Source organism: Marmota monax, unplaced genomic scaffold (genome assembly GCF_021218885.2).
Source record: "Marmota monax isolate L192 unplaced genomic scaffold, Marmota_monax_Labrador192_F-V1.1 WCK01_AAM20220418_F8-fsc00037, whole genome shotgun sequence".
Taxonomy (NCBI): domain Eukaryota; kingdom Metazoa; phylum Chordata; class Mammalia; order Rodentia; family Sciuridae; genus Marmota; species Marmota monax.
This window is the reverse complement of record NW_026693245.1, coordinates 6,643,244-6,662,320: the sequence shown is the minus strand read 5'-3', so window position 1 is coordinate 6,662,320 and position 19,077 is coordinate 6,643,244. Positions and strand designations below refer to the sequence as shown.

The window sequence follows — 19,077 nt, the reverse complement described above, 5'->3', positions numbered from 1 at the left end:
GGGTGGGGGAAACTAGGGAAAAATAGAGTTACTTTGGATTAGGTAGAGGGGCATGAAGGAAGGGGAGGGGTATGGGGTTAAGAAGGATAGTAGAATGAATCAGACATTATTACCCTATGTGCATATATGACTACATGACCCACCGGTGTGATTCTAAATCATTTATAACCAGAAGAATGAGAAATTATACTCTATTTATGTATAAAGTGTCAAAATGCATTCCACTGTCATGTATAACTAATTAGAACAAATAAAAAATAAAACAAAGAAGAGTACAATATTACAATTGTTTGGGATAAGTGAGTTAACAATATTGCACTATGTTATGTGCAGCTCTGCTTATTTAGGAAGCATTAACAAGTCTCTTTGCAAGAGTTATTTGACACCATAAACAAACTTAAAGGATAACACACATTTCAGGCATAAATAATTATTTAAATATACTCTAGCACAGTGAACAATGATCCTAAGAAGATATGCCCAAGTCCTAGTACTCCAAACCTGTGAATTTGACTTTATTTGGAATTAGAATTTGCAGATGTAATTAAATTAAGCATCTTTAGATGAGAACATCCTAGATTTCAGGTGGGCCCTAAATCCAATGATAGTATGCAGAAACAGAGACAGAAGAGAATGGGCCCATGTGAAGACAGAAACAGAGACTGGAGTTAGGTTTCCAGAAGCCAAGGAATGCCAGGATTTGCCAGCAGCCACTGGAGGCTAGGAGAGATGGCATAGAACAAATTCTCCCTCAGAGCCTACATAGGTCAACAATGTCAATACCTTGACTTTGAACTTCTGGCTTTCAAAATGGTGGAAGAATACATTTCTGTAAATTTTAATCACTAATTTTTGGTAATATGTTATAGCAGCCTTAGAAAATTAATACATCTATGGAGTAACCAGTGGAAGTTACTATTATTTTTAATTTTCTGAATGCCTCTTCAGATTGCTTTGGTAAAACTCCTTATTACAAGTGGCCTGCAGAACAAAAGGCTTAATACAAGTTGGAGAGGTAACCGTAATGAAGTAATTCTAAGGCACATATGACTTACATCAGAAGAAGACCAACCAGTCGGGTACAGCACAGGGTAACCATCTGACGTCAAATTGGGAAATGAAATTGACAGCGTAAGTCCTGGCAATGGAAAATGTCCTCTTTTTTTAATCTATGGGGGGAAAATAGAGAGGTGATCATTTCTTTTTCTTTCAACTGCATCCTCTCCATTTTCTGTAGGACTATGGTTTTAAATTGATGGATTAAGATGTGCAATAATTTGAATCCCCAAATGAATGCAGTTTTTGTCACTATACGGAGAAATAACTTACTAAGCAAGAAAATAAGGATGTTTTATGGTCCTATGGATTAGCTACAATCATGTTATTTCTTTATTCTTCACTCTTAAAATAATACCGGGATTAATAAAAAATCAAAATTGAAAAATCATCTCTTGTCACACCTGTTGTACTTTGTATTGTAACAACTTTTTTTTTCCTTTTGTAGCTGTGAAGGAAAGAGACCATTTGCCTGATATAATTTACAGTATGTTTGGTTTTCTTCATCCAGTTGGTCATAATCGCCCAAAGCCATAAGTCACCCTTTACCCTGGCTCAATGGGCTCTGCCTCCACTGCCCACAAACCAGATCCCCATATGCTTCCCTTCACAGTTCAGTCCCCAGATAGAACTATCGTGTCACTGGCTGTTCATAATCTGGACTGATGAGAGTCCGATTGACTTTCATCTTAATCTGTTTTTAACCACTACTGCAGAATTCACACTATACCATCAGTAATGAGGGCAGCTTATTGGGAAGGATGGGCAGGATGATGTTCAGCAGAAAGCTGGACCCTATCCAGAATCTCTGTCCATATAGAAGGTACAATTGGGTTGTGACCACCCCGTGCAGTGGCCCTTCTTCCTTCCACACAAGCATGAATTCTGCATCCTAAGTCCTCTCTGTGATCTCTCTGTGAAACTAAGAGGAGGAGCCACTTGGTTTCCATGGATAGATGTCAGAAAATCCACAGACCTACCTCACTAAGTCTCCTAGACCAAGAGCTACTCAGATCTGGAGCAACTCCCTGTGGGGCTGACGATTAAACATATCCTTTAATCCTAGATTCTGGAGATTCCCAATCAGCTGTGCCTGGCCTCTTGAAAAGGAACATGCTCCCCAACTCTATCGTATGAAAATATGCCTGCTCTTGCCTCACATGGCAATTTCATCTGTTTCCTGATATTTGGTCTGAAATCATGAATTCTGTTATTATTACTTGTTTTTTTTTTTCTTACTAAAAGTGTTCCTTGTGAAAACATTGAAAAAATACTGAAAATGAGCAGAAAATAAAAGTTTCTTACAGTTAAAATACCTTGGAAATATTTTAGTGTATAAGTTATCTGCTTTTATTATTTGCATGTAATTATATTTTGTAAAATTTTCATCACATAAAAACAAAATTTTCTATACTATGTAAAATTTATTATGATTGGCATTTTGAGAATATGATTGTTAATAGCTAAATAACAACCACAATACCAATATTTGTTGCTAACTACATGACACTCTACTGTGCTAATGATCTTATTTACATTGTTGCTCTAACCTTTTAAAATACCCTAGGAGGTAGATTACCTTGTCTTTATTTTATCTATGAGGTAACAAGGTTAAAATGAGAATAAAATAATTTACAAGGTCACAGAGCTGGTAAATAGCAGAATTTGGGTTTTGTACTCAAAAATGTACTCTCTAACATATATATAATAAGCTGTATCTCAAATGAACATATCAAATTCTCTTCACTAAATACATGGTAATTTAAGTAATCTCATAATTTTAAGCTTTTAGATTGTGTCCTGGTTTAATTTTTAAACTATTATAAATAAATTATTAAGAACATCACTGAAATCCTTGTACACCAATTAGTTCTTAGGGAAAATTCCTAGCAATAAGTTTACGGGTCTCATCTAAAAATGTTCTCTCATTTTCATTCCATTACTTCAGTTCTAGAATTTATCCCAGAAAAATAATCAGAGAGACACACAGTGATTTATGCTTAGGGATATTCTTAACAATGTTATTTCTATCAATATGATTTATGATAATTAGGGAGTGCCTATTTCAAATCTCAACCCTAATAAGTTACAATATATAAAGATCTACAATGTTCAGTTTTTCTAAAAAAAAATGTTGTTGTGTTAGCTATTTCTCTTATCCAGGAAAAGTAAATAAGGCTACAGAAAAATTAAAAGCTATACTCTGGGCTTGGCCTTCATGCCAATTCCGAGAGTATAGCTTGTCACAACAATTTCAGAAAAGAGTGCAAATAAAAACAATGAAATTAATCTTGAAAGTACACCTTGTTTCTATTTTGTAAGAGAACTTCCTTTTTTATTATTGGCAATTACCAAAAATACTGGGACTATCTTCATTTCTAACTAGGTTGCATCATTTAATTGAGCATTATTTTTCCACAATATTAACTTAAGTCCATATCTGTAAGTAGGTGTTATGTAAAAAAAAAACAAACCCATGATTGTTTGCTACAGTGGTTAAGAAAGGTTTGTTATGAAGAATTCTATAGGAGAAATAGGTGTAGTAGTGGAAATCATCACTTAATGGGGTGGTAGTACTGTTATGTTTGGATGTGAGGTGTCTCCCAAAAGCTCACGTGTGAGACAATGCAAGAGGGTTCAAAGGGGAAAGGACTGGGTTGTGAGAACCTTGCCTTAACCTAATTAGTGAATTAATTACCTTTTGGGATTAATTAAGTGGTAATTTAAGGCAGGTGGAGTATGGCTAGAGGAGATAGGACATTGGGAGCATGGCTTTGGGGTATATATTTATATCTGGCATGTGGAGTCAGTCTCTCTCTCTCTCTCTCTCTCTCTCTCTCCCTCTATCCTTTCTTATCACCATGTGAGCTGCTTCCCTCTGCCACACTCTTCCTTCATGATGTCCTGCCTCACCTTGAACCCTAAGGAATGAAACCAGCCTCATATGGACTGAGACCTCTGAAACTGGGAGCCCCTAAATAAACTTTTCCTCTTCTACAGTTCTTCCAGTCAGGTCTTTCAGTCATAGCAGTGAAAAAGTTGACTAAAACAAGTGCCAACATCATTAATTTACAGTGTAATGCATATAAAGGGTAGTGGTGTGCAGAATGAGATATTTATTGAGTAGAGAAAAATGTTACAAAGATAATTTTAAAATAATCAATTTCTGTAATAGTCATAATTATTAAAAATATGTTTTTCTCAGTCATACTAAAACTAAACGAATTCTACAACTTGTATTTAAGAATTAAGACTGGACTATTAATAGGTAGTATCTATTAGGTTCCATGGTTTACTTTTTTCTAAGAAGTCATTCTAAATTACTGTGCCTTATTGTGAGAAAATTAGAACATAGGTTTTTAAAATTGATTTGAAGTATAAGTATCAATTTAAATAAAAGATGTTTTAAAATAATGAAATTATAAAGAAAAATATTCTTGGATCTAGAGATTAAATGTTGGAACTGTGTTTATTTTAATATGTGTGTTTGTTAACATCTTAAATCATAAATTTACAAATAACATTTTTAGGATTTTTACTCAGAGATAATTTCTTACCATATAGAATATGTTAATTTCATTTCCAATATCCTCAGTAGAATTAATAACTTCAGGGACAGTCTCATTGGCCGCAATTGAAATGTGGTATTCACTTGCAGAGCTTTAAGGAATTAAATTAGAAAAATAAAATGCAACAAATTAAACATTTATTTAGCTTTATTCTCTTCTTTCTTTATAACATGTCATCACAAAAATTCTTAAAAAGAGTTTAATCAAAGAGTAATACTTCTACTCAAAAATTCAAAGTCAAATTTTTAGGAAGGTGAGAATAATTATAAAATTTAGTTAAATAATCATTAATGCTTATTTGCTAAACTATCTATAACTTTTTAAATAAAATTTCATTGTTGAGTGAAAAGTTTCTATGAATTCACTACTATTTATATTTAGTGAAAACAACAAGCTAAAGTTTGGAATTTTTAGTAGTGTGAAATTTTAAGCAGGATTGACAAAATGTTTACCTTTTTACATTTTAAAATCCTATATTTAATACTAAAACTTTAAAGTTCACTCTCCTCCAACATATTATCATGGTCTTTGGATCAACTTGGTGGAACTTAAGAATATATCTTAAAAAGCACTTTAATGAAGAGAAAACAAAAATACTTATAAGTGTTGATCAAAATTTTATTTTAAATAAGTGGAAAAATCTTATGAAAATCTGTGTACCAAAAGAAATAGATACAACACAATAAAAAATCAGCCAACAGAATTTAAATGCCAAGAAATATAAGCAAAATCTATGAGTATATTCTATAATCGTTATGTTTGTGGTATTTTATTAGTTAAGACAAAATTCCATAGAAAATGAATTAACAAAATTTTTAGACTAAACTGAACTTGACATTGATTCTTATGCATTTTGTATGCATTGCACATATTTAATCAGCAAAAGCTTGGAGTTCTGCTTAAGCAAGGGAATTTATAGGGGAAAGTTTGCCAATATGATTGATATTTGGATAGATAAGAAGTTCTTTTAAGAGATACAATGAATTATGAATAGGGAAGGAATAAATGTCTCATCAATGAGATATGCTATAATCTTGTATGTTTGGAATTGGCAGGCTTATAGAATTCCACGGGATGAGAAGTATGGCCAAGAATTATGTTGCTGACTCCTCAGAAAACACTGTATTTTGTGAAGGTCTTCTAGATCTTTGGCTTGCATTTAAGAGTTAAGACTGGATTGTTAATATGATCCAGTATTACTGCACCTCATATTTTGGGGTATTTAGCATATAGGTTCTGAAATGTTAGGGTGCATGGCAATTACCTGGAAGATTTATTTAACATGAATGTTGGGCACATCCTCAGAGTTTCTGACTGGGGTGGGGCTTGAGAATGTGACTCTCTAGTAAGTCCCCAGGTGATGGTATGTTCTTGGCTGGAGACCACACCTCTAGAAACACTGGGTCAATAGAAAAGCATTGATATATAAATGTGATTTCCACCTACCTGTAAAATTGTAGTCCTACTTCATATTTTACTGGGATAGAAATATTTGCTTCATTATCAAAAAGAGTTTCAGGAGGTTCTTCACTGTCACTAGAAAATGCAGAGTATATTCAGACAGGTCATTAAACTGTTGATTATTGAGAGACATTTCTAAGCATTTGAAAGACAAGCTTATATTGGCAAATAAAAGCATAAAAGAATAGAATTATTGATTTTTTTAATCAGGGGGAGGAGGGAGATCAGAGAGGGGTACTATTAAAAGTTTCCAAGTTGATGCTGATGTGAAGCTACAGGTGAAAAACCGCACTGATTTAATCCCTTATTTCTCAAAAATTCTGTGATAATAATAATGAGGAACCCCAAGTGTAATTGTTAAAAATGCACAGATTGGTGGGCTTCTCTTCTACAAATGTGAATTTAATAGGGCTAAGTTGGAGCCCAAGAATTTGTGTTTTTGCCACAAATCTCCCTGATTTATTTATCATAGATGAGAACTTTGCAAAGGACCACAACTAGGGTCACACAGCTGAGTAAATCTAAAATCTTGTTTTCTCCTTTATACTCTTTCCATACTAGGTACATATTATTTGTAAAACACTTGTTTAGTACCTTGATTTTGGTAATAATTTAAACTATGTATGTAAACACACACACACACACACACACATATAGGTACACACATAAATGCATGTGTATATCTCATTAGTCTTATATTAGTGCTTGTTAAAAAGCATGTATAAGTGATAATACTTATATGGCCAGAGAATGAAATTGGTCTTAGAAGTTGGTACGTTTGCTGAAATTATTTAATCTCTCTGTGCTTTAGTTTCTTCATCTATAAAATGAAGATTTGAGCATTAAATGATTAATAGATGGTGATTAAATGAGTAAGAAGTTTAAAGAGCCTAGGACTGTGCCCAGGACAGAGGAAATATCCCATAAGTATTATATTTCATTGTTATTATCACACACACACACACCTGTCCATCAACTGACCAAGAACCTAGCACACTGTTTTCCAGTATGTGCAACAGCATCTTTTAAGGCCTCTGCTTATTCCCAAGTGTATGTAGTGGCTTTGTGTGAGCAACAGGGGAGCAAAAGCCATGCGCTACCTTAAATTATAGGTACTAGCATCACTGAGCTTTTACTGTGAATGGCTCCCTTCTCTCTAATATATCCCACAGTGTAGCTAAATTCATCTTCCTAAGAAGTAGCTCTGAACAAGTGACTTAACTCTTTGAAACTTTCTGAATCCTTAAGACCTATTCAGTTAAGAAAAACATGCCTCTTACTCATAGTAAGTCTCTAGAATAATATGCTAGGATGCACAGTTTAATTCCCATTACTACATGATGTATTACACATTCTGCATATCTCAGCTAAAATTGATTACCAGTATTCCTCAAATTGATCAACTGGTTTGCCTTTGAGTTTTCACTCAAACTGTATATTTTGCCTATAAATGTTCTACCTAATTCTATTCACCAACATCTCTGAAAAAATGCTTTAAGGTCTTCCTGATTTTAAATTTTCTTGATAAAATTTTTTTTTAGTTTGTCATTGCTAAGTAGATATAATTTCACCCTTTGTTTTTTCTGTAACACATGAAGACATGGTTTATATTTCTATAATGGATTTCCTTTACTCTAGCATGTATTATAAAAATTTTTATACTAATCTTAACCTGTATTGTAATATTCACCCCATAAGGAGGTTTGTGCCTGTAGTAATTTTTGTAATTCTTGCACTGATTAACCCAATATCTTTTCTATAATAGATGTCAAAGAAATATTTGTTGAATTGAAGTGAAATGAACATAGAGAAATAATATATCCATTAATTCATTTGTGTCATCTACTCAGGGCTATGGTTTGGATAAGAAGTGTCCTCAAAATGCTCCTGTTAATGCAGGACTATTTAGAAGTGAAATAATTGGATCGTGAAGGACGTGACCTAATCAGTCCATTCTAGTTTGAAAGGACTGGATGGGTAGTAACCATAGGCAGGTGAGGCATGGCTGGAGGAGGTGGGTCACTAAGGGTGTGCCCTAGAAGGGTTGTTCTTCTTGTGGCCCTTTCCTCCCTGCTCCCACTTTCTTTCTCTTTCTCTCTGGGCTTCTTGACCCCATAATGAGCTGAGCAGCTTTCCTCCACTGGGACCTTTCCCCACATGAAGTATTATCTCAATTTGAGCCCAGAGCAATGGAGTCAGCCATCTCTAGACTGAGACCTTGGAAACCATAAGTCCCAAGTAAGCTTTACTTCCTCTCAATTGTCCTTGTCAGGTATTTTGGTCACAGTGGTACCAGTTATTCCCCATCTACTTAATTATTAGTTACCAGGAATAAAGCAACAGAAGATAGAATTTGTTCTCAATGAAGGCGGTAAAATGGATAATTACACTTAGAAGAAAGTTAATCCATTCTTTTAATTTCCTTATTAGTCCCCCCCCCCTTTTTTAGCCTATTTGTTCTATGATAACTTTCAGAAGCTTTGACTGATTTGGATAAAATTTATAAAGCACAAAGGGTGTCAGAAAACTTTAATGAGTCAGTTGATCTTGAAAGCCAGTAAATGTTTCAAAATTAGATCCTGTAAAATTTTAAATGAATTTAAAAAAAATTTGGCAGATGTAAGTGTTGTTGAATTGAAGTGAAATGAACATACGGAAATAATGTACAGTACAATATACATTATATATATTGTATAATATACAGTACAATAGTGTAACCAATAATTTAATCCATTTAATTAAATTATTTCTATTAAATTTTTTTATTTTTGTAAATTATTGATAGTATTTTTGTGAAATAAAATGGTCACGGTTTTCTACTTCTAGTGATCTTATATAGGTTATAAGGAGCTGCTAGCGAGTCTCTAAAGCCAAATATTCTAATTTCATGAAAGAAATTATAGACACACATATAAACACGTTCATACACACATATACCAACCTTGTTGTACTTAGATGAATGGTCATATTTTCCGTGAGGTAAGATGTATTAAATTGAAATAATATTTTGAAGGTTACCTATGAAATAAAAATATGTATCCTCAGTGACAGATAATATTTATTTTGACTCAAATATTCAGTTTGCTTAAATGCATTACCCAAATTTAAATTATAAAATTTATATCTTATAAAATAAAACTTTATCCCATCTCAAAAATATATAGAATAAGATATGACACACATGTGTTTTAAAATGTAAATATGTAATATGCTTTGCATATTGCTGTGTTCTGAATATTTGAATTCTCTTAAACTAATGTGTTGAAACCTAATGACCAATGTTATTGTATTAGGAGATGGGGAGGCAGTTAGGTCCTGAGAACTCGCAGGAATGGGACTGGTGACTGTACAAAAAAATCATCCAGAAAGCTGCATTTCTCTATCTGAGGATGCAATGAGAGGATTCCTTCTCTGACTGAGAATTGAACCCTCAATAGACAGAATTTACCAGTGTCTTGATCTTGGATTTCTCAGCCTTCATAACTGTGAGAAAAATATTTCTCATTTATATGGTACACAATTTATGGTATTTTGTAATAGCAGTCTAAATGGACTAAGACATGAAAAACTATTGACTTTATGCACTTTATTGAAATATATTAGTAAAAATATATTAGTATAAAATATTTATACTAACCATAAATCATTACCACAAAGACACATTCTATTTATTATATACCATAGTTTACCAGATCACAATGACAAAAAAAAATAATGCAATTGTGAAATGGTCATAATTAAAACTTTTTTAGTATGGAAACTTTAAATACCAGCAGCCATCTACACACAGTCATTATCAAATAGGGAAAAAAATACTTGGATTCACTAGTTTGATATTGTAAATTTTTTTGGACTACTAAGGAATAATAAGAAACAAATGATAAGAAAAGCTTGGCTATTTAGAAGAAAGCAAATTATAAGGAAAATGAAAAGTTTTGTTTGTAATAGATTGTATAGTTAAAAAATACATAAGAAGAATTGGAAAATGATTTTGCTATACAAACATTCTGATACAGGTAATTGACTTCTAAGAAAGTTTGCCTGAATGTATGGACTACATAGTGTATGACTCTTAATAAACACCAACAGGAAGACCAAAACCAAAATTATTTCTTCAAAGAAATATGTCACTTTCTGTATAATAGTTCAAGAGAACTCATAAGTAATGCTTATAAAATTATATTTATCAAATTCAAAGTTAATCTTGTTTTATGCTAAAGTATTTTAGAATTTAGTCCAGCAAAGTAGAAAGTCCAAAATACACAATTAATAGAAAATACCCCAAATTTTATCTTTGTGATTCAGGGAGAAGTTTTGATTTTTAAAGCCCTGGTAATCAATTTAGGTACCATTCACAGAAAGAAAGGCGAATCTCAAAGATCAGATTTACTTGGTTATACCACATCATGTATGAAGTTCTCTTTTATATTTTCTCCTTCTACATATTTGACTTACATTGAAAATGGAGGAACAAAAAGTTCCTCTAAGAAGAAAAATGTCTGAAGTTTTATCCTTTCTTTAAAATAGAAAAATTCCAGTAGACCCTTGGCTGGGTAGGCTTGAACTACAATACACAAAGGGTCAGATTATCTAGGTGGCTCAGCTAGAGCCCTCTCTTTCCTTAATCTCCATGAATAGTTTTGGCATGTGAATCTTCTTTGCATTCTTGATGAGTCTTTGCACCTTAGAGAAGATTCTAGAAAAGCAGTGAAGTGAAAGAAACTGCTTATTGCACATCACCTGATCTTAAAATGCTTAAATGGAAAATCTAGATCTTTTTTTTTTTTTTTTTTTTTTTTTTTTCTTCTTTTGAAAATCTAGATCTTATAATCAAAGTGCATTCTAAGCATAAAGCCAAAGTCAAGATGGATTTTAGATTTTCTTCCCATCTCTCTACGGATAGCATAAGAGATACTTTGATTCACATTTGCGCCCTAAGCAGCAAGGAATTGCTGAATACAGGGAAAAAATGGTTAAGAAATTCAGTGGAGGAAATGAATAGTCTTTTCTCAAATGTTTTGGGGTCACTAGATATTTTTAAATAAAGAATGCATTGGACTCATTCCTTACATCCTGCACAAAAGTTTCTCAAAATGGATCGTATACCTAAATATAAGAGCTAAAATTATAAAACTCTTGGAAGAAAACATGAAAAACATTCCTGACCTTGGATCAGGCAAAGTCTTCTAAGACATGACACAAAAGCATGAGGGACATAAAATTAAATAGAGGGACACAAAATTAAATAGATAAATTGGACTGCATCAAAATTTAACAAAAGTTTTTTTCTTCAAAGAAAGTGAAAAGACAACTGACAGAATTCACAAATCATATATGTGATATGGGACTTGAATGTAGACTATCTGATGAACTCTTACAACTTAATAATCCAAAAGACAACTCAATTCAAAAATGGATGAAAGAGCCAGGCATGGTAGCACATGCCTGTAATCCCAGAAGTTTAGGAAGCTGAGACAGGAGGATTGTAAATTCAAAGCCAGCCTCAGCAAAAGCGAGGTGCTAAGTAACTCGGTGAGACATGGTCTCTCAATGAAATACAAAATAGGGTGGGGATATGGTTCAGTGGTTAAATGCCCCTGAATTCAATCCCCAGTACCCTTCCCTTTACCTCCCCCCCAAAAAAAAGGATAAAAAAATTTTAACACACAATTCTTCAAATACTATATACATGTGGCCAATGTGCAATAAAATGATGCTCAAAACCTATTAAGGAAATACAAAACAAAATCATAATGAAATATCATTTCACACCCATCAAGATGACTATAAAAATACATCAATAATGTGGAGAAATTGGAACCCTCAACCATTGCTGGTGGGAATGTAAAATGGTGTATCCATTCATCCACTGTAAATTTGTCTTGGTGCTTAAATTTCACTTATGCAATACTTATTTTTGAGTTTTTTCTTAATCTGCTTGGACTATTATAACAAAATCCTTGGCTTGAAAAATTTATAAACAACATAAATGCATTGCTCACAGTTTTGGAGACTGGCAATTCCAGAGCAAACCACTAGAAGATTAGGAATAAGGGTCTGTTCTCTGTAGACTGTGGCTGCTATGTAACCCCAGATGGTGCAAGCAACAAATTTCTTTTAAAGCCGCTAATCCCCAAAGCCTCACTTCTTAATGCTATCACACTGGGGATTAAATTTCAACCTAAGAGTTTTAGGAAGATACAAACATTCAGACCATACCAGATTTGAAGCTGAAAAGGATTGAATTTAACCTTTTTCATCCATATCATCCTAAACTCCCATTAGAAGGATATATATATATTTGGCTTTGAGCATATCATTTTTCATATCCAGTTGCTACATGTGTTTTTTATAAACTGCTCACCATTTCTCCTCTTCTTAGGAAAGGATATCCAACTTTACATGTGATATTATGATTGGATTCACAACTATCTTTTTGGATGCCCTAGAAAGAGAAATTAAAGAGAAACAGAGTAGAGAAGCAGGTGAAATATTTGAGCTTAAACTTCTTATTTTAGAATTTCCCCAGCTGTGTCTTGGTGACATCCTTGCCAAGATTTGTCTCTATTTAGCTGGGGGAGCCAGCGCTCTGGGACGACCTGTTCCATAGTCCATGAAAATCTGAAAATTCATTTGAAGGTGCCTGAAAGACAACACACATCTCACTATCTTTTCCAAATCCTCATTTGGAAAATGACACCACTGATAACATTTACTTACAGGTGATTGTAGTACTGGACAAAATAATACTGGACTGCACAGAATAGCCCACAGTGAATGTTAGTACTTAAGAGTTTAGTGCAAGTAGAGAAGAGCAAGGGATCTGAGCTGGGACCACCAGGATTGAACTCCTGCCTCCACCACTGTTTGCTCTAACCATGTCAAGATTGCTCACCTATCTTGGTCTGATCATCTAACAAGTGGAGTTGATAATGCTGTACTCTATCAAACCTAAAACGTCATTGAATGTGAGATACAACATTATTTTATAAACCAGTGGGAAGGAAAAAGCCATTCTTGCAGTTAAATAGCACACAGTTAATTGTAAAATGCAATTGCAAGAAATGTTAACATGTGAAAAATGGTTTATCCTTGAATCTCCACAGTAACTAGGTACAATGATGTCTACTTATCAAAGAATGATAATCAGATCAATGAAATCCTTGGAACAGAACTCAGCATGTAATTCAAGAAGGGGTAGCCATCATGACGATTATTGATACTGTTCATAAAAGCAGAGGAGGTGCATGTTTGGTTTTATTGCCAAACTCAGTAAATTAGCTGAAGAGCATACAATTATTTTTAATATAGTTACCCTTTTCAGAGGGAATTTGAATGGTTATACTTTCTAATATTGCTTTGCACCTATATTTTGAATTTATATGACTATATTTATAAATAACATTCTGAATGTAAGATATGCTATAGTAACATAGTAATGTATGATGTATATATTATATACAATATATAATATATAATACATACATTTAATATATATGATATATAGAGTATATATACATATACATACATAATACATATATGCTTAGATATATATTATTATGCATAATATGTATATATACTTCATATATTATTGTATTAATATACTATTCTAATATTCAGAATATTATTTATGAATTTATTATATACTAATGCATATAGTAATATATGATTTTTAAGCCTATTTTTAACATCATATCTTTAAGTGATATCCTATCAAATGGAGAGATATACAAGTGAAAATCTTGAATTCATATCAACTAGACAATAGCATTTTAATACTATCTGTAATAAGTGTATTACCTTTTAACATGAATCATATATATTATTAATTCATATAAGCAAATACAGAATTTCAATTCAAGAGAATTCATTTGGAGATCAGAATTAAAAGCAAAGTTCAAACTTGGAAGTATTAGCTACTCTGTGATATAAAGATGTAGGTACATAGATACAGATATCTATATCTACATATATTAGCACAGGGATCCCTCTCTGCAACTCTGTTAAAATATTTTGGCTTTGATATGTTCTTCCTTTACTCAGTCTCAATTTCAGTGGTTTAAGTTCTTTGTGAAACATAGATACTTTTTGATACTTCAACTATTCCTTTCTCGGCTGAATAAGAAGAAAGATACATCTCCAAAGAAATAAAGCAAAAGATTTTTTAAAAAGCTTGGTACTTTTACCACTAGTGTATGTTTACTTTATACAAAAAACCTTTTTTATTCTTCTAAATTATAATATGTTAAGAGCAATTATCTCAGTAGTATGAAAAGTACATTCAAGAAATGCTTGCTAAGAGAGAAAACAAATAACTCCAAGTTTACCTCAATTCCAGAAAAAATTAGATTTGGAGAATATTGCACAATTGTTCTGGTATTATAGGCACTGTCCCTTTTATTTCTCACTGTCAGGCTAACATTGAACTTGTCATTTTGAGACTTGACAATAAGCAGGCCCTTTTCTTTGGTGGATACATCCAGAACGAGGTCTGAGATACATTTTTCCTTATTTCCACAATCTTTGGCAAAAGGAATCTGAAACAGTAACAAGAAAGTATTTTTGAAAGTTTAGTTATGCATTATTGAAAATTATGTATCTTTTTATGTAACAGAAATTACATGTATCAGAAAAGGTTAAGCAAGTCATGATGAGGATAGATTGTACTGCAGAAATTTTAAGAAATTTTATACTTATTCTTGAAATCTATAGGGAAAGAATAAACTTTTACACATATATATTTTTCCTAGTCCTTTTAAGAATGCACAGTATTTATGGCTATTTTCCACTAGCTTTAGTCTGTCAGAGAAGGTAAGAATTCTAAGATATTAAAGCCACTCAACACCAATTATAAGATTTTCTATTGAAAAGAATCAAATACTTAGGAATATAAAAAAGCTGGGTCTAGAGGGTGGGAGAATGGTCACACCATGTGTCTGGGAGTTATGCTTGATTCTTCTTCACTGTCTCCCCACACCCAAACAACACAGCCAATCTCCAAGTACTGTCCAATCCACCCCCACTTCTAAATACTGCCTAAATCTTTTCTCATCCCTCCTCTTCCTCTCTGAACTAAAGTAATAGCCTCCACCTATTCTCCCCCACCCACTCATTTCTCTTTGATCATTTTCCATATTGTGGCTGAAGGAATCCTCAGGAATTGCACATATAGCCCCAACATTGAGCTGAATTAAAACTTCCAACAATATTGCATGGCTCATATAAAAGTTTAAAAAGTATGCTGTGGCACCAAGTCCTGAAGGATCTTGCCCCTGCTTTGGCCTTCAGCCTCAACTCACATCACCTCTCCCCTTGTTCTTTAGTTCAAGCCACAAAAATGAGTACAATTTAGCTTTTTTTTTTTCTTTTTTTTTTTTTAATATCTCAGGACCTTTATATACACGATCCCCTCTGCTTCCCTGACTAAGTGGGATGGAAAATCACCCACACCTTCAGGTTTCCACCTAACTGTGTAGGGGGCTTTCCTGGACTCCCCAGACTACACAGAAGTTCCTGTAGTGCTCTGAAGTTCTCCACAATCTAATTACTACCTAAAACCTTCATGTTGACAGACTCCTAGGTTTTACTGCAAGCCCTGTGCCTAGTATATATAAGACAAGAAATCTATTTGGAAGGTAGGAAGAGAGTAGAAAATAGGTGTGTGAGGAAAACTAATTCCTCATCTTGAATATTTCATCTACTGGTGCTGCATGGCACTCTCCTCCATCTCTGTTCCCTATTTACTGTCAGGTGTGGGGCACTGAATTCTGAATTTGGAAGCAGGACCTGGGGAGCACAGCTCAGCCCCTTCTTGTCTATTTGCCTTTGGGGCAGCAGTGTGGACAAGGGAAGCATACATTCTGATTTACTCCATTTGCAAGTTTTACAGGTGGGCCCCAGTGAAGAAGGCCAGAGATGGGTCCATAACACTGTCACTACTTGGTTATCTATGATGTGAGTCCAAGGTTTACTATGAGGGTATCCTCTCTACCTAAACTGTGCCCTGCAACTCAGTGCTCTCTAGGGTAAAGGGGGGCATTTCTTTTGATTGGTCCTGAATCATTTATTAGTTTCCTTAAACTCCAGCAATAGGAAGTTAGAGGGTTAGGAAAGGTGTCTAATTACATAAATGTAACATAATATATATAATAATATGACATATATAGATATATGTGTTTCAAGCTTTTTGCTAATACAGTCACAAGTAGGTACTCTGAATTTAAAAAAATCTGACTTACGTATTCATGTACTGAATTTGGTAAAGAATCATCAAGGATTGGGCCATTTTCTGGATCAGTAAGATTAAAATCCAAAGTTATTCTCACAGAATCCTGAAAGTCATGCTTGTCCTAGAGTTTGAAATAAATAAATAAATAAATAAATAAATAAATAAATGAAATAAATAAATATATGAAATAAATAAAATATGTCATTGGTATCATACTGACCAGACATTCTAATCTTGTAGCTTTTTCTGCCCTGTGGCTTACTAGAACATTTTTTTTTTTTTTACAACTAATTTGACAATGTGCCTAATAAGACTTTTGCTTTGATGGATGGAGATGGCCTTTCTGCTTTGACAAGGGAAACAGCTGGAAAGCAGAGGTTTCAGAATATAACCAGTTGACTCACCTATGGCTCCTCAAAGGGGTCTGCTGAAGTAATGGGATACAGCATACCTTGTTCCAGGTCAGGATATACCACCCTGATCTGCATGCATAACAATGTCATTTATCTTGATACCTTGAACTAAAAAATCAGTATGTAATACTTCTAGGAAAGTCTATCAATTTCAGAAGGGCAAACTGCCTTTAAATGGACTTATATTTTATTTTTATTATATGTATATATAAAATTTTATAATGAAAATTGATATAGAAATGATGTGAATATTATTAATAATTCCAAAATTATCACTAATAATAGTTTTCATTTATAGTGTCCAAAATTACGAGTTTACACATTATTTTCAATACTTCTTTAAGGTGAATAACTATTAGGGTTTTTATTTTATATTGGCTTAGTTGAGCCTCTATGGCCAAATAACTTTATTAAAGTAACACAGAATGTGGGGAAGTTGGGATAGAAATTCCACCTGGCTAACTCCAGAACAAGTGTTAAAATGTCCATTAAAATCCACAAGAATTTTGGAAATTTTGAAGCTAGTTTGTTTCTTTTAAGGTACTTGGGTACCTGGACATGGTGTAGATACTGAACTTGGGAACAAACAGACTGCAATTGCTTTCAGGAGACTGGTGGCAATTCTATATCTGTCTTATGCACATGGAATTTGACACAAAGTTTTAACTCCTAAATGTTCAGTTCTGATGAGCAACATCAGAGGGATTACTCCAACTTTATTTTTTTCAGATCATAATATTGATCTTTATATTGATAGAGTAAGTTTATTCTGATGTCTATCATAGGTCATACTGGCACAAAAACCATTGAGAAAGAATAAATGTGGCATACCAGGATGCACATTTTCTGTCACTCTCCTCACCTAACTATATTTTTCCAAAATATTTTATATAAATACATGAAGAATATGAAAGCCAGTCACAGGTTGGAAAATCAGCCTGTATCCTTTGAAACTACAAGGTCATGATCAAGCATCTATGTCTTAATCTCTGTTACTCAAATCAGTGTTTCCTCACTACCTTCATTCTGCTTTAGAAAAAAATTATTATCATGTACACTTTAGGAAAATGTTTAAGAAACTCCCACCCTCAATTGAGAACACTCTCCACATATGTAATACCACAAGAAAATACATTTAAAATGGTACAAATTGGCTTATCAGCCATCTCTAGAGATTAATAATTTGCTTTCCAAACCTCTCTCATCCACTGAAACAGAAAGAAACTGAAGTAGCACAAACCCTCAGAAGATTAAAAAAAATAATAATACCAATGGACCCCGAAAGCATATGTCCCAATTAATAGTCTGTCCTCAGGGCAGTTAATCACTGATCACTGATGAGGTCCAGAGAAGTCAAATGGTGTTTTCAAGTTGAAAAAAGTGAATGAATGCAAGAATGGAAAGAATAAGGGAATGAGGAGTCCTCATTCATGATTCCTAGATTCTGTAATATATGGATGTCTGATGCACACAGGGAAGATTAAAGAGTTTCTCATTTGGAAACGACCTGCAATTTTTATTTATTTTTTCTGATGAGGGAACAAGCAAAATGAAATTTACTTTATGTTGTCCACTTTGAAATAAAATAGTCAGAACTTGAATGACTTGAAATACAACATTTATATTATATTCTATGTTTGGAATAAGGCAGCTATAATATATGATTTACTTGCCAACATGTAGAAGGAATGCCTAGTACATTCTGATCCTTGAACTGTGATATTTCGTTGAATCTTTCTCTCCTGAGTTCCAGAGAAAAAACTTCGTGATATCTGTCTTAGTGAATCTAGGGTGACACGATACTGCATATCTATAAAAATAAAAGAATAGACAAAAATGTTTATTTAAGAATGATTTTCACAATTCAACTCATTGAATAAATATTATAGAAATATCTTTTGAGCAATTATTCAAACAAAAGAGTTTTATTTCTTGGCATATTCACATTAGTGTAGTACAATGATATTAGCAGTCAAGAAGACCACCCTGAGGAGTGCTATAGAACTGCTTTCTGATTTCATCATGATTTTATCATGTATTGAATTATGCTTACTTATGATGTACATATATATGAAGTACATACATATGACATACATGTATGTGATGTACACATTCACATGCATACACCCACCCATCTAATTTACTGACCATTCTGTATTTACTTGATTTTCACTCAAAATATGAATTTAGAAATGTTGGAATACTGTTTGTAATACTGATCATGTCATATTTCACTAGAGATAAAAAGACATTAATGGCATTTTTACATTTTTCATAAAATATGCCATTTTAGATTATGTTCAAAGCACTATTAAATTCAATAAAATAAGTATATATAAGTGAAATCTTG

General features: G+C 33.1%; 1 protein-coding gene across 2 annotated transcripts in view; it reads right to left on the bottom strand.

The window, feature by feature from the left end:
- Positions 1-19,077, bottom strand: part of Itga1 (integrin subunit alpha 1) — a 160,552-nt gene that overhangs the window by 15,682 nt on the left and 125,793 nt on the right. For both annotated transcript variants that reach the window (XM_046456353.2, XM_058583117.1), the window contains exons 17-24: positions 18,401-18,537; positions 16,325-16,435; positions 14,414-14,623; positions 12,451-12,531; positions 9,028-9,104; positions 6,072-6,161; positions 4,614-4,716; positions 1,056-1,169 (exon numbers count right to left, since the gene is read on the bottom strand). In XM_046456353.2, coding sequence (XP_046312309.1) covers positions 1,056-1,169; positions 4,614-4,716; positions 6,072-6,161; positions 9,028-9,104; positions 12,451-12,531; positions 14,414-14,623; positions 16,325-16,435; positions 18,401-18,537 — 923 coding nt within the window. The remainder of the gene's footprint in view (positions 1-1,055; positions 1,170-4,613; positions 4,717-6,071; positions 6,162-9,027; positions 9,105-12,450; positions 12,532-14,413; positions 14,624-16,324; positions 16,436-18,400; positions 18,538-19,077) is intronic.